The following is a 15,127-nucleotide window of genomic DNA, read 5'->3' as shown; positions in this document are numbered from 1 at the left end:
GTATGTTTGCATTGGTCGATTTTCAACACTTTTCAACTCACCAGCAACAATTACAGGGAAAAAAAATTTCAGGTATTTTTTTAAGAAATTCCAATTTACACAAAGCTTTTAAAAGTGACCAACAACTAATTAGAAAAGTGTTTGAATGTTATATCTGTGACTAAACATGATCATTTCACTGCATTAAATACATATCTAGTACTACATCTTTAGTTCGGTTAATATTTTTGTTCTCACAGGAGACTGTTCTCCTCGTAGAAAGGCATCTGTATAAAAAAAGAAAAAAGATACATAAAAATCGTGACAATTTTTTTTGTTAATAAGTCTCTAATAAAGGGTGGATAGCTCTAGAAACTACAGTACCATGGAAAAACAGAGATTTTTGCATCTACATAATCCTGATTAATTGTACTGGATATCTTTTGCTTACCATCAGTAGCAGAGGAAATTAAACTCCTCAGTGCAGTCATGGTTCTCCCACATGTTTGTCTCAGTGTTGAAAGCTCCACAGCGATAGTCCTGACTTGGGCATGAGGGCAGAGAGACCAGATTTGTGAACGGCGACCTGCTCACACTGATCCACTGTCCATTCACGAAGTGCAGGCCGGTCCACACACTGACTGTTTGTGTTTGTGCTATGACATTTGCAGCCTGGGCTAGTTGTTCTTCAGAGATCGGGCTGAACAAGCCGGTGTAGTGCATTCTGCAATACTCACGAGCTTCCTCCCAGGTCTTGCTTTCATTTACTAAAGCAACTCTCCAGAAACAAAGGAATGGAAGAGCATTTGCACAGGCCACATCATGCCAGCCACCGGAACTCACCGAGGCACAGTTCTCAATTCCATTGTAGTTATTAGGTTGGCCTGATGACCATTTAAAGAAATTAACTGGTTCTCTATCAGACCATTGCCAGATGTTTAATCCAGGTTCAGTTCTGTTCATCCCAATCCAATTATATAAACTTTTAGACACAGCTGCAGCTTTCACCAACCCCTGGTTCTCTTCATCATTACTGACAGTTGCCGGATCCATATAATTGGTCCTGCAGTACGTCTGAGCGGAAGCCCAGTTCATTGCATTTTGCATGAATATATATTCTTTTTTCAGACATACAGCCATGCCAGAAAGCAGGAGAAAAAAGACGAAGGAGGACTTCATCTCTGCCATGATGCGCCTAAGCTCTGTGAATAGTCACTCATGTATTTGCCACTTATGTTCACAACCCCTAATGAGAACTCATTTACAACACATGTAAAACAGCCAAAATATCCACATGTACTTATTCGAACTTGCAGTGACAAGTGTCAGACCTCTCGCATCCCTTTTTCATCCTGCTCACGGTGTTTGTTTGAGTACTGTAGAAGTAATCGTCTGCTGGAGATGATGGGTATGGTTGGATGAAGCCTTGATAACTCACCTGTGCTATAAAAGGTCTCTCTCCAAGTGCAAAACAGAAACCAATATGTTTTAGTCCCCATAGAGACAGTATACTGTAAAGCAGGAATTGGGAATCACATTGAGGAAGTTTAGAGCAGCTTTGAAGTGAAATGCTCATGTTTTCATCATTAACATTACAGTCAAACTGAATGTAATTAAATCTCTGGTTGTGTAACTAAACTGCTTGTTTAGCTCTTAAACACTTTTTACCCCGCCAGCAAAATAAAAATGTTTTCCTATAATAGTTCAGGCTGAGTGAGTGCTTTGTAAGACAAAACTCACCCAATGCAAATGTGCTGAAAGCTGTTTTTTATATATTTTATTGTTCCATTTGAAATGTAGGTTGTTTATAATAATTTTCTTTCCAGATACTAAAGTCTGCCATTTATTTGTGGTTTCTAGTATCAGATAATTTAGTACAAAACATAAACCAAAAATGATCATTACAAACCAGATTATATGCTGCAAACACCATTTTTCTGGGGACCAAAGTACATCGATTAGGTGAGCAACACATTCACAGACCACTAGATGTCCAGATAACAGGGGTGTCCAATATGCGCCAATGTTAAGTCATCCAAGTAGCTCCAGTGGTCTGTTCCACAATGGGATACACTGTTAATCAGTGCTAAAAAGACTATAGGAGTCGAAAAACATGGACAATCTACAATCAACATAACGTTCAAACAACCAAGTCGTCCAATAACATCTGAGCATTTCTTAAATTAGCACTGTTCATTGAACCAAAAATATCTTTCTAATTTCTGTCCCAACAGAATTTTAGACGTTTTTGATGGTATTCTTAATCTGTGTCCTAATCAATAGGTATTAGAATATATTTATTGATGTAGACTAAAAAGCACTTTTGTAAGCAAATTTCGAATAAGGTGTCTGCCAAACACCATTAATGTAAATAAACATGTAAATTTTTAGCAGGTTCTGGTAAAGGTAAATGGTGTTTTGTGGGACTTTATTAAATAGCCTCAGGTCATAGTTTCAAAGATGTCTACCATGTTTGTGTCTGTGAATGAAGTCTAGACTGTTGTATTGGCTGCTATAGACACAAGAAGGAACAGAGAAAACTTTGTATGGAAATTCGTATCAAAATTTGTTTGGTAGCAGCAATGTATTTATTATTACCCAATTTCTAGAATTTGTCAATTCTGTATTAGGTCAAAAACTAAAACCAAAAGCTTTTGCCCCAGAGGACTGGCTGGCTGCAGTACATTGAACACTGAATCCTGTTAATTCACCCGTAGGGCAAACAAACATAGTAAATAACAAATAAAAACAAAAAGAGTTTGATGTAATGATGCAAAGGGATTACACTGAAGCCAGGGTTATATACTGTATAAATATTAAAATATATTGTCTGAAAGACATCACTGGACCCTTGCTGGAAGTCCTTCACTTTGCTTACCAAGGTCTGTGGATGAAACATTGAATCTAAGACTGCACTTCATCCAGCAACATCTGGACAAATCAGAGACTTGTGTGAGGATCCTGTTGGTGGACTTCAGTTCGGCATTTGATATCATCATCCCAACCTTCCTCCAGACCAAACAAACCCAGCTCTCTGTTTCTAGCTCTATCAGTCATTAGATCACCAGCTTTGGGGAAAGTCACGTGAAGCAGCCACACCTTCAGCACTGGTGCTCCCATGGATGTGTTCTCTCCTCCTCTCCAAAAGCATTTCAAGCACCTTCATCTTTGGGAAGAGATGAAATCCGGCCAAATCTGGTGAGTAGAGTGGGTGCTGATGATAGAGCCGCCAGGAAGGAGGAAAATATGAAGACCAAGGAGGAGGTTTATGGATGTGGTGAAGGAAGACATGCAGGTAGTTGGTTTGAAAGAGGCAGATGTAGAGGACAGGGGTTATGTAGACTGATGAGCCGCTGTGGCGCCCCCTAATGGGAGAAGCCGAAATAAGGAGAAGAAGGGTGGGTACGGAAGTGGGTATGGAAGTGGGTACACGTTTCCGGCAAAATATATATATATATAAATCTGAACCTTTTTGTAATACTTTTTAGTTTTCTTATACTTTTTTATTTATACTATACTTAGTATTTATACTTTTATACTTATTTTATCTATTTACTTAATTTTTATCCTTATATTCTATTTCTTTTTTTTCATGTTTACAGGTTGGACAGTCACAAAAAAGCATTTCACTGCATGTCGTACTCGTATACATACTGTATAAATGTGTATGTGACAAATAAAATTTGCATTTGAGTTTGAATTGAATTTGAAAGAATGAATAATATGTCCTTGCTGTGTAAATTCGTCCCTGATGAGCGAGCAGGTGGCAACTTTTATTAGATCTTGCAGATTATAAAGCAGATTTACCGAAATCCGGATGTAAATTTAGATCCTTAAAGAACAATCCAGAAGCAACAGAAAAAAGGGGGAAGAAAACCCTCTTTGATAAAGAAACATTGAAAGGAACCAGATTTATTTTCCTTCTAGCATAAAATTCAAACAAAAAGTCAGAGATGACCAAAAGTGTGTGTGAAAACATTTCTACAAAGATTTCTACAATGTTATTTTATTCAGTATATCACCATTACCAGGAAAATAAAACACAGTGAAACAACACAACATATGAATGCAATTCTGTTTTACTACAGTAAAAAGTGATTTAAATAGGGATAAATTGCTCCGAGGCATAAATAAAGGAGAGAGTAATCATCTGTACAGAGAGAGAGAGAAGAGAAGAAAAGATCAGTATAAATCACAGTTTCTGAGACATCAAACACATAGATATCAAAGTATGGTGAATTGTACTGGATGTCTGTTACTCACCATCAGTAGCAGAGGAAATTCAGCTTCTCACTGCAGTCTCTGTTCTCCCAAATATTTGTCCTGGTGCTCAGAGCTCCACATCGATAGCGTTGGCTTGGGCACGAGGGCAGCAAGACCAGACCCTTCAACGGCGACCTGCTCATACTGATCCACTGTCCGTTCACAAACTGCAGGCCGGTCCACACACTGACTGTTTTTGATTGCAACAATTCATTTTCAGCCAGTTGTAGTTGTTCTTTAGAGATCGGGCTGGCCAAGCCGGTGTAGTGTGCTCTACAATATTCACGAGCCTCTCCCCAGGTCTTACTGTCAGTCACCAAAACAAATCTCCAGAAACAGTAGAAAGGATTAGCATATTCACAGGCCAGATCGTTCCAGCCATTGAGCTTCATTATGACACAGTTCTCATTTTCGTTGTAGTTGTCAGGTTGTTTAGACATCCAATTAAAGAAATGAGCTTGTTCTCCATCAGACCACTGCCAGATGTCTAATCCAGGTGTTGCTCTGTTTAGGCCAATCCAAATATGGGTTTTGCTGGTTAATGTCTTCATCAATGTTTGGTTTTCTTCATCGGTCGTTATGGTTGCCAGATCAACATAATTCGTCCTGCAGTACATCTGAGCAGAATCCCAGTTCTTTGAAATATTTATGTAAATATATTGTCTTATCTGACAAACAGCGATGCCACAAAGCAGTAGGAGAAAGGCGACGGACAACTTCATCTTTAAAAGGAAGTGTCAGAGCTTTGTAAATGTTTATATAAGTCTCCAAGACTTTGTAGAAGGTATAACGAAAGCTCATTTAAAACACATGCAAACCTGAAGTGCAAAGACCTGGAGGAATTCAATATTTTAATGATGTGTTCAGTGACATCATTCTTATCAGCCAGCACTTTGCAGAAATACAGGTACGTTGCAGCGACACCAGAGCGCAGATAAATAGCAAACTTTCTTTTTGCTATGATCTGAGCTCTGGATAGAATTGATTGAAACAATAATTGAAAAAATTGAAAAAATAGAGCTCATTTAAAACCGATGCAAAACAGCGTCACAATTAATCAAACACAATTTGAAACGCATTTTCCAAGCGGTTTTAACTGGAGAGTTATAGTTGTCCTAAAGCATATTTAGAGAAAAGATTTCGAAGTCACAGGAAACAGCAGCAAGACACAACAGCTTGTTGTTGTTTTTTCACAGTGATGGCACCTGCAGGCTCTGTAGTTAAATGTACTCATTTGAATATTAAACTAAACCACTCCAGATTTGCTATGTTGAAAGTGGAGACAGATAGGGGACATATATTTGGGTGAGACTATGTTTGGGACCTGGTTTGAGACCTGGCTTACAATCAGGCACCAGTCCAGCACTGTCCATCAAGTGTGAAAACTTGGGGCATTTTGGTGGGAAGGGGTGATATCCCTTCCAACATCCATGTCAGATCAGGTGATGGGACTGGGACAGGCCTGCAGGAATTGAGTAATAGAGTTTTTAGATTTTAGTTGCTGTTGCTTTTTGACACTGACACTGTTGCTTTTTTGGGCTAGAGAGATTGGGTGGTACGTTCTGCAGTAGTCTAGAGCACACTGGAGAGAAAAACGAAACCTTTATTCCCATTCTCGCATTGTTTATTCAAGGACGTTGTTGCTTTGCTTAGCTCAGTCAGCGCCTCTCATAAAATCTGCTGTAGGGTACAAACAACATGCTCAACAAGTGTCACTGAAAACAAGAACATGAAATTAGTTTGAATGTTTTTTACTTACATTTTTATTACGTCTTTTAAAACACGTAAAACAGGAAACAATTGTCAGGATTTAAGACTTGTGTGTTGTGGAGGTTCATACACAAGTTACAGTCAGAAAAACATACATGCAAAATGTACAGATTCTACTACACGGATATATGCAAGAAAACTGTGATAAATGATAATGAAATTAATAATAAATACGAATATAAATGGTTAGATATAATGTATGGGTGCATGTATGTATGTATGTGCATGCAATTTAATATGTTCAGATAAATCCTGTGTGCAAGTTAGTTCTTGGCTTTTGTGTGTTACATTTACAATATGCCATCAATTTACCATCTTATTATCTTATTTAAACAACTATGCAGTTGAGGTTCAAGGGGCTTGCTCACGGGCTCAGCATCGCCAAGTTTGGTGGTGTTGGGATTTGAACAAATGACCTTGTGATCAGAACGTCTTAGTGGGGATTTCAATAACTGGGGTCACTAAATTCTCAAACTGTCCTTAAAAATCCACGATACCCTGATTCAGAACTAAATATTACAAGACAAGAAAGTTATTTTGAAGATACAGCGCTCTCTGGTGGCTATATTCAGAAGTCTTTTGTTACATGATTTGTTCACAAGATTTCAACGAATCGCTTAAAGTTGTACCGTACTGAAAATTGTTAAAACAGCTTTTGTCTTTTTAAAAGTGCTTCTAAAATAGCACAACCAATTTGTTATCAAACAGATAACTGATGCGAGACATCCATAGTATTTCTGTCTTGCTTTGGGTTTCATGAGTCGTCAGTCATTTAGCCTAAAATAGCACTGCTGAGTTGGGTTCAAGTGGGAATCCCAGACAGCCACTACGGAGCCCCTTGAGCAAAAGCATTAACCCCTGTTTAATCAGATTATAAAAGCATCCGCCAGTTAAGACGGCTCTTAGGAGGGCCCTTCTGCATTCCGTCTGGTTATGATGGCCCTGAACCAGGTCAGAATCAGGCGGTCATAAAATGTAATATAATTTCTAGAGCACTTTTTTTAACAATGATGTTACATGATATACTACACATATAAAAATGGTTAAATTGCTTCTCTGTATTATGCAGGCATTGCTCTTCAAGCAGAGAGTTTCCTCTGTGTAAGTCATCTGTGCATAGAGAGCAGAAAAGATCATGAATAATCAGTTTTTGAGGCAGAATCATGATTGATTTAGTAGATGTCTGTTACCATCAATAGCAAAGAAAATTCAGCTTCTCACTGCAGTCTCTGTTCTCCCAAATAGTTGTCTTGGTGTTCAGAGCTCCACAGCGATAGTTTGGGCATGAGGGCAGCGAGACCAGACTCACCAACGGCGACCTGCTCACACTGATCCACTGTCCATTCACAAAGTGCAGACCGGTCCACACACTGACTGTTTGGGTTTGTGCTAATACATTCCCAGCCAGGGTTAGCTGTGCTGTAGAGATCGGACTGGCCAAGCCGGTGTAATAAGTTCTGCAGTACTCGTGAGCTTCCTCCCAGGTCTTACTGTCATTCACCAAAACAAATCTCCAGGAACAAAAAAATGGATAAATGCGTGTATAAGGCACGTCATTCCAGCCTTTCTGAGACATTATGACGACACCCTCTTTTCCTTTGTAGTTATCAGGTTGGTTAGGATTCCAACTGAAGAAATTAGCTGATTCTCCATCAGACCATTCCCAGATGTCTGAATCAAGTGCGATTTTGTGCAGTCCAATCCAAAAGTACAAAATGTTGGATGCAGCTGCAGATTTTATCAACATCTGGTTCTCCTCGTTTGTAGTGATGGTTGCGAGATCCACATAGTTTTCCCTGCAATACCTCTGAGCAGAATCCCAGGTCTTTGTTTCAGACACGAGGATATATTCTCTTATTTGACATAAAGCCATGCCACAAAGCAGGAGGAAAAAAACAATGGACAACTTCATCTCTGCTACGATGCACCTGAGCTCTGTGAATGTTTGCTTAAGTCTTTGTATACTCTCTGTAAACAATCAGCAAATGAGAGCTAATTTACAACCCATGCAAAATTGAATCACCTCTAAAAGCTCAAAGGTTTTCATTTCACCCTTAATGAATAGAAGCAGCCAGCACTCCTTACCAGGGCTCTGTGGCAGTGACCAAACAAGTATGGTAATCAAGTCAAGTCAAGTCAAGTCAAGTGGCTTTTATTGTCATTTTTACTATACACAGTGGTACACAGTACACAGTAAAACGAAACAACGTTCCTCCGGAACCCTGGTGCTACACAAAAACAACAAAACAACATAAAGTGCATCGAGTGCAGCCTGGTGCAAACAGTGCAAACAAAAGAACAGTACAGACAGACAGAGTGCAGACAGACAACACAAGACAAGACAAAAGACAAAAACCAAGTATAGCGCCGACTAGTAAACCTACTGTATACTTACATATACAGTACTGTGTGAGGTGAATGTAAAAACTATACCCAGGAGAAAATACAAACAGAAAGAGCAATGTAGTGCAAAAAAACAGCAGCAAGGAGGTGCAAAGACAGCATGTAAACATTATACTGTAGTATAAAAGGTGCAAAAACAGCATGTAAACATTGTACTGAATATAAACATTGTACTGAATATAGTATAAATAATAATAAATATATAAATGGTGATGGAGTGGATCGAGATGAGTGATGAATGTGTTTAGTCCAGGTTGTACAGTTCAGTTCAGTAACAGTAACACACAGTGAGTGTGTGTGTGTGTGCGTGTGTAAGTGAGTGTGTGTGAGTGTGTGTGAGTTCTGTTCAGTTCTGTGTGTTGAGAAGCCTGATGGCTTGTGGGAAGAAACTGTTACACAGTCTTGTTGTGGTAATCACTATTTACTGCAATAGTACGCTGAAAAGCATCTCAAAATCCTTTAAACAGAAGACCATTGGTAACAATAATACAGTTTTTACTTCAGAATAGCTTGTTTTTTGAAGATATAACCACTTTAATAATATCTACTGCACTATATAGGGCATAGGCTACATTATGACAATCCCTATACAGCGCACTTAAAGGGGAAGCATTTGGATGTAGGACCATTAGCAGCTCAGCTAGAAAGAAGTTTATAATATTCTCTAGACGTCATATCCAAAGCTACTTACAATGAAGCAGGTGAGGGTTAAGGCCCTTTGAGTGGCAGCATGGTGGTGCCCTGATCTGAACAATTGACTTTCCGATTAGTATTCCAATGTCTTAACCACTCAGCTACCAAGACTCGGCAATGAAAATGGACATTAGATTAGTAAATCTGTCAAATGTCCTTTGTTCTGATAAGTCTAAATTTGAGATTTGTTGATTTAAAAGCAAATAGTCTTGTAATAAAAATGATAGGAATATAAAGGAGAATTATAGCCATAATAAATCAAAGTACTTGGATACTTAAGTTCATTTCAAGGCAAATACATTTGTACATTTACTTAAGTTAAAATTTAAGGGGACACTTTTACTTTTACTAGAATAATATTTTACCTACTGTATCTCTACTTTTACTCAAGTTCCTGCTTTGTGTACTTTTTCCACCACTGATCATACCAGGTGAAATAGAGGGGCTCAACATCTGCCCCACACAGACTCTCCACTGGCATCCCACAAGGCTCAGTTCTTGGTCCTCAGTCTCTTGGCAAAGTCATATCTTCACATTGGTTTTCTTTAAACTGCTATGCTGATGACTCAAGTCATCTTCCCCTTCCCTCCCTCAGATATCACAGCTTCAGCTCAGATCTCAGCATGTCTGGTGGACATATCATCATGGATGAGCACTCATCAGTTGAGAATAAATCCCAGCAAAACTGAACTACTGGTCATCCCAGGTGATTTATATCAAGGTCAGGATCTTAGGATATCTCTTCACAACTTTCTGATCTCCCCTGATCACCTCTCACACCCAAAAGGTAACCATGGACAATCAACTGTCCTTTTTTCTCATATGTTGTATCCTAAGTTAGAAACCTAGTGAACCAGTGTTGACTTAAAGCACTTTTGTACATTGCTCTGGATAAGGGCATTTGCTCAATGCCCTAAATGTAAATGTAAATGTAAGCTATTCATTCAAAATGGAGAGTGATGGAGTGCTGCATTAGGTGACCTGGCCTCCACAAATCACCGGATCTAAATCCAGTTGTGATTGTTCGGGATGAGTTGGACAGATGAACTCAACACCTTTGGGAACTCCTTAAGATTGTTATAAAACCATTCTAGGTGACTACCTTAGGAGGCTAACTGAGAGAATCCCAAGAGTGTCCAAAATATAAAACTGGGTTATATAACAGGGTTTTTTGTTTTGTTGTCTTCTCTGTGAATTTTCATGGTGGGTCTGACAAGGAGTGTCAAAATGACTGAAACAAGTTAAAATACATTAAATATATGCACAATCAACAGAATGATAAAGCATAAGATTTGTCATTTATTGATTAACAATTTTCTTAAGATATGAATATACAAACCCCCACAAACCTAAAACGCATAGTGCACATAACACATTTCAATATTATACACCAGAAAAGGAAATGCAGGCAATAGGTATTTTAAATTGACATATTTAATAAGAATTAAATGAAAATAGAGCTATGATATAGAGCAAATCCAGACTTCCACTAAGTGCTTTTCGAGAACCCTCGGCTTGTGCATCGTGCTGCAGTGTATTGAAATCAGTAGATGTGGTAGAAGGTTCACATCTCACCTCTCAGCAAGTGTTGTGTTAAGAAGAGAGTTAAGGGGTGAGTTACCACTCTGTGGAAGTCATTTGTACAAAGAACAAACAAGAGATCAAAAATAATCATAGTTTTATGAGACATTAAACTAAATGTGAATTGTACTGTATGTCTGTTACTTACCTTCAGTAGCAGAGGAAATTCAGCTTCTCACTGCAGTCTCTGTTCTGCCAAATAGTTGTCTTGGTGTTCAGAGCTCCACAGCGATAGTGTCGGCTTGGGCATGAGGGCAGCGAGACCAGACCCTCCAACGGCGACCTGCTCATACTGATCCACTGTCCGTTCACAAAGTGCAGGCCGGTCCACACACTGACTGTTTGGGTTTGCGCTAACACATTCCCAGCCAGGGTTAGCTGTGCTGTAGAGATCGGACTGGCCAAGCCAGTGTAGTAAGTTCTGCAGTACTCGTGAGCTTCCTCCCAGGTCTTACTGTCATTCACCAAAACAAATCTCCAGGAACAAAAGAATGGATAAATGCGTGTATAAGGCACGTCGTTCCAGCCTTTCTGAGACATTATGACGACACCCTCTTTTCCTTTGTAGTTATCAGGTTGGTTAGGACTCCAACTGAAGAAATTAGCTGATTCTCCATCAGACCATTCCCAGATGTCTGAATCAAGTGCGATTTTGTGCAGTCCAATCCAAAAGTACAAAATGTTGGATGCAGCTGCAGACTTTATCAACATCTGGTTCTCCTCGTTTGTAGTGATGGTTGCGAGATCCACATAGTTTTCCCTGCAATACTTCTGAGCAGAATCCCAAGTCTTTGTTTCAGACACGAGGATATATTCTCTTATTTGACACAAAGCCATGCTACAAAGCAGGAGGAAAAAGACAATGGACAACTTCATCTCTGCTACGATGCACCTGAGCTCTGTGAATGTTTGCTTAAGTCTTTGTAAACTCTCTGTTCTCCACATATCTGATGAGAGCTAATTTACAACCCATGCAAAATTGTATCACCTCTAAAAGCTCAGAGGCATTCATTTCACCCTTAATGAATTAACTCTGTGGCAGTTTCGTATGGTATGTGTTGGGTTTGCATGCCTAGTCTGTGCAGGTGTCATTCCAGACTCCGGTCATGGACTTTCTGCACGTCAACCTAGTGAAGCCACACCCACCCCTCATAAATGATGTCACACTGAAGAGTCCGTATAAATCTTGCTTAAAAGATGCTCAATTTCAGTTTTGTGATTGTGGTTTTTAGTGTGTTATAGCCTGGTTTCCATTTGTGCCCCTTCTGACTTTGAGTTTGCCCTGTCCTTTGTAACATGTTTGATTGGCCCGTTTGTAAATGATCAAAAATACAAAAAAAACATGACTAATTTTTCAACCATAAACATACAATAAAAATTCCATGAACAATACACTCCATTAAGAACAATAAAAGAAATAGCACCCATTCTTCAAGACTACAAACCGAATGCACCTCGGCATCTCTCAAGCCTTAACAGTCAAATTAAAAAGGGAAAACATCCCATTTGTGAAGAAAATCTGCACACTTTATTTGAATAAATTACCTCAAATACAAACTGAACAAACCTAATTTGTAGAAATTTTCCTTGTCCATGTTATGACTTCAGACTTGTTTATATAACCAAAAATACACCATGTACATGTTGGGGCTTGTTTCTTGTTTCTTCTTGTTGGAATTAGTAAGAGAAAGACCAGAAACCAGAAAATATGATCACGTCACCACTGTCTTATTTAATCTTCAATGACTTCCAGTTAAATCTCTATAAGGCACTGAATAGTCGTGCACTGCGGTATCTAATAATGATTCACCACTTTTACTTCAGTCAAAAGGTGCAGGCTATTTGTTGGTACCTAAAATAATGAAGACTACAGCGGCGGGAAGAGCTTTCTCTTACAAAGCCCAACAGTTATAGAACAGCATGCCAGTTAGTGTTAGTGTTTTGGAGAACTGAATCATCTAATATAGTATACAGTATGATCCTTTAATATAAAACTATAAATAAATTCTACAGTACTATAAAAGCTATAAAATATAACTATTGAAAGCAATACTTTTGTTGTTTGCTTGTTTTTGGAAGTCTAGTAGTAAAAACCCATACAAATTTATCAAAATACATTTTCCTAAAGTTAATAAAAATGTGTTGTTGTTTTTTTACCTCAGAAAAGGTCATTTGTTTGTTTGCCACAAAAGTTTTTTCAAAATTTTTTTACACATTGCATCACATAGAAAGTTTTCTGATCTTCGTGGTTTTTCATGAAAATGAAATCCAAATAATTGACCAACCCACAAAATAAAGAACAGGCCTCTGTTTTTTTGTGTCGGGTATAAATTTAAAATGCATTCATAAAAACAAGAATGATAAAGCAGAAAATTCTTTATTTATTGATTAACAATAATTAATTTAAGATATCATTATACAAACCACCACAAAAAACATTATACATACCACATTTAAAAAATATACACTAGAAAGGGAAATCAATTCAGGATATTGGTCTTTTACATTTATACATTTAATAAGAATTTAATAAATATATAAAGATAAATAATTAAAAAGACTTCCACTGAGTACTCTTCGAGATGCCCTCGGCTTGTGCATTACACTGCAGTGTATTAATAATAGGAGATGTGGTAGAACGTTCATGTCCCACCTCAGAGCAAGTGTTAAGTAAAATGTTCTTCTCTGTGGAAATCATATTAACAGAGAACAAAACAAAATATCAAGAATAAGCATAATTTCTGAGACATTAAACTACAGAATCCTGGTGAATTGTACTGAATGTCTGTTACACACCATTAGTAGCAGAGAAAATTCAGCTTCTCACTGCAGTCTCTGTTCTCCCAAATGTTTGTCTTGGTGTTCAGAGCTCCACAGCGATAGCGTCGGCTTGGGCATGAGGGCAGTGAGATCAGACTCACCAACGTTGACCTGCTCATACTGATCCACTGTCCATTCACAAAGTGCAGACCGGTCCACACACTGACTGTTTGGGTTTGTGCTAATGCATTTGCAGCCAGGTATAACTGTGCTCTAGAGATCGGACTGGCCAAGCCGGTGTAGTAAGTTCTGCAGTACTCATGAGCTTCCTCCCAGGTCTTACTGTCATTCACCAAAACAAATCTCCAGGAACAATAAAATGGAAAAGCAAATGTACAGACCACATCGTTCCAACCAAGCAGAGTTAAAATGACACAGCTTTCATTTCCCCTGTAGTTATCAGGCTGAGAACTTATCCAATTAGAGAAACTCATTGCTTCTCCATCAGACCAATGCCAGATGTGTGAATCAAGTGCATTTCTGTTCAGCCCAATCCAACCAACTAGAACACTGACCCCAGCTGAAGCCTTCATGAACCTCTGGTTCTCCTCATTTGTAGTGATGGTTGCCAGATCCACATAGTTTTCCCTGCAATACTTCTGAGCAGATTCCCAGGTCAGAGGTTTATAAGCAAGCACATATTCTCTTATTTGACCTACAGCCATGTCACCAAGCAGGAGGAAAAAGACAAAAGACAACTTCATCTCTGGTATGATGCTTTCAAGCTCTGAGAATGTGTGCTAAGGTCTCTTTCATCGCTGTTTAAATATACAGTGAGAGCTCATTTACAACTCATGCAAAAATGTATTTTCTCAGAGGTTTTCATTCAACGAACAGAAGCAACCAATAGCCTTCTCATGAGCCTCTAGTTCAGTTTAGTTCAGGACAATGTGGCAGTTCAAACTGAGAGGAATTTTCTGCCAACTTAACCACTTCTTACAGCCATGGTGACCTGAAAAGGTGGATGAACTGTCAGCCAAGAAAATGATTTGGAGACTACTGTCTCAATGGTGAAACACGGGACATAAACCCTTTTTCTTCAACAATACAAAATGAATGCAACCTGGTGTCGTTGAAATCCTTGCAGTCAAATTAGTAAGAAAACACACCCCATTTGAGTGCAAACTCTTGCACCTTTATATGAATAAAATTTTCAAATGCAAACTATCTAGAACTATTGCATAACGTAACCTTGACTTTCAAAATGTGTCATTTGTACTAAATCCCAGGAGTCTCAGTTCACCCTGACTATGTTCTAATTTAAAACTTCATATGGAAACACCTGGTCTTTTGCAAAAAACATGTAATGGTACGAAGATTTGCCTTCATGTTATTTTCTTAGAAAAATCCTCCCTTATCATGAAGAACAGCTTTACACACTCTCTGCATCCGGACACTTCATTTCTCTCCAAACATTCAGCTGGAATATTTTGCCAAGCCTCTTTTAAAACATGCCGAAGATGTTTTTTTCTGACCTTGTGATCCAGTTCACCCCAGAGAAATTCAATAGGATTTAGGTGCAGAGACTGGGCAGGTCATTCCATGATAGAAAACACACCACTGTGGAAAGAACTGTGGAAAGATGTGAATTTCTAAAGGTTATTTGTACAAGTCTGGT

At 38.6% G+C, this 15,127-nt stretch overlaps 3 protein-coding genes across 3 annotated transcripts; all 3 read right to left on the bottom strand.

Moving 5' to 3' along the window:
• Nucleotides 1-4,237: 4,237 nt before the first annotated feature.
• Nucleotides 4,238-4,983, bottom strand: LOC124387857 (macrophage mannose receptor 1-like). The gene has a single exon (XM_046852452.1). The coding sequence runs from the start codon at nt 4,962-4,964 to the stop codon at nt 4,245-4,247; it is 720 nt and encodes a 239-aa protein (XP_046708408.1). The 5' UTR covers nt 4,965-4,983; the 3' UTR covers nt 4,238-4,244.
• A 1,986-nt stretch (nt 4,984-6,969) lies between these two features.
• On the bottom strand, nt 6,970-8,082 carry LOC124387921 (aggrecan core protein-like). Its single transcript, XM_046852526.1, has one exon. It carries the CDS (start codon nt 7,922-7,924, stop codon nt 7,205-7,207), a length of 720 nt encoding a protein of 239 aa, XP_046708482.1. The 5' UTR covers nt 7,925-8,082; the 3' UTR covers nt 6,970-7,204.
• A 2,451-nt stretch (nt 8,083-10,533) lies between these two features.
• Nucleotides 10,534-11,596, bottom strand: LOC124387876 (aggrecan core protein-like). Its single transcript, XM_046852485.1, has 2 exons — nt 10,838-11,596; nt 10,534-10,733 (listed from the first exon to the last, which is right to left on the bottom strand). The coding sequence occupies exon 1, from the start codon at nt 11,563-11,565 to the stop codon at nt 10,840-10,842; it is 726 nt and encodes a 241-aa protein (XP_046708441.1). The 5' UTR covers nt 11,566-11,596; the 3' UTR covers nt 10,534-10,733; nt 10,838-10,839.
• Between the last annotated feature and the right edge of the window lie 3,531 nt (nt 11,597-15,127).

The sequence above is a fragment of the Silurus meridionalis genome, chromosome 6, assembly GCF_014805685.1.
Source record: "Silurus meridionalis isolate SWU-2019-XX chromosome 6, ASM1480568v1, whole genome shotgun sequence".
In the NCBI taxonomy this organism is placed as follows: domain Eukaryota; kingdom Metazoa; phylum Chordata; class Actinopteri; order Siluriformes; family Siluridae; genus Silurus; species Silurus meridionalis.
The sequence above is the reverse complement of the archived record's forward strand: the minus strand, read 5'-3'. Positions and strand labels throughout refer to the sequence as shown.

What these genes read in the sequence shown, in the direction of transcription:
- LOC124387921 (XM_046852526.1), bottom strand. Translation starts at nt 7,924, where the DNA reads ATGAAGTTGTCCATTGTTTTTTTCCTCCTGCTTTGTGGCATGGCTTTA.
- LOC124387857 (XM_046852452.1), bottom strand. Translation starts at nt 4,964, where the DNA reads ATGAAGTTGTCCGTCGCCTTTCTCCTACTGCTTTGTGGCATCGCTGTT.
- LOC124387876 (XM_046852485.1), bottom strand. Translation starts at nt 11,565, where the DNA reads ATGAAGTTGTCCATTGTCTTTTTCCTCCTGCTTTGTAGCATGGCTTTG.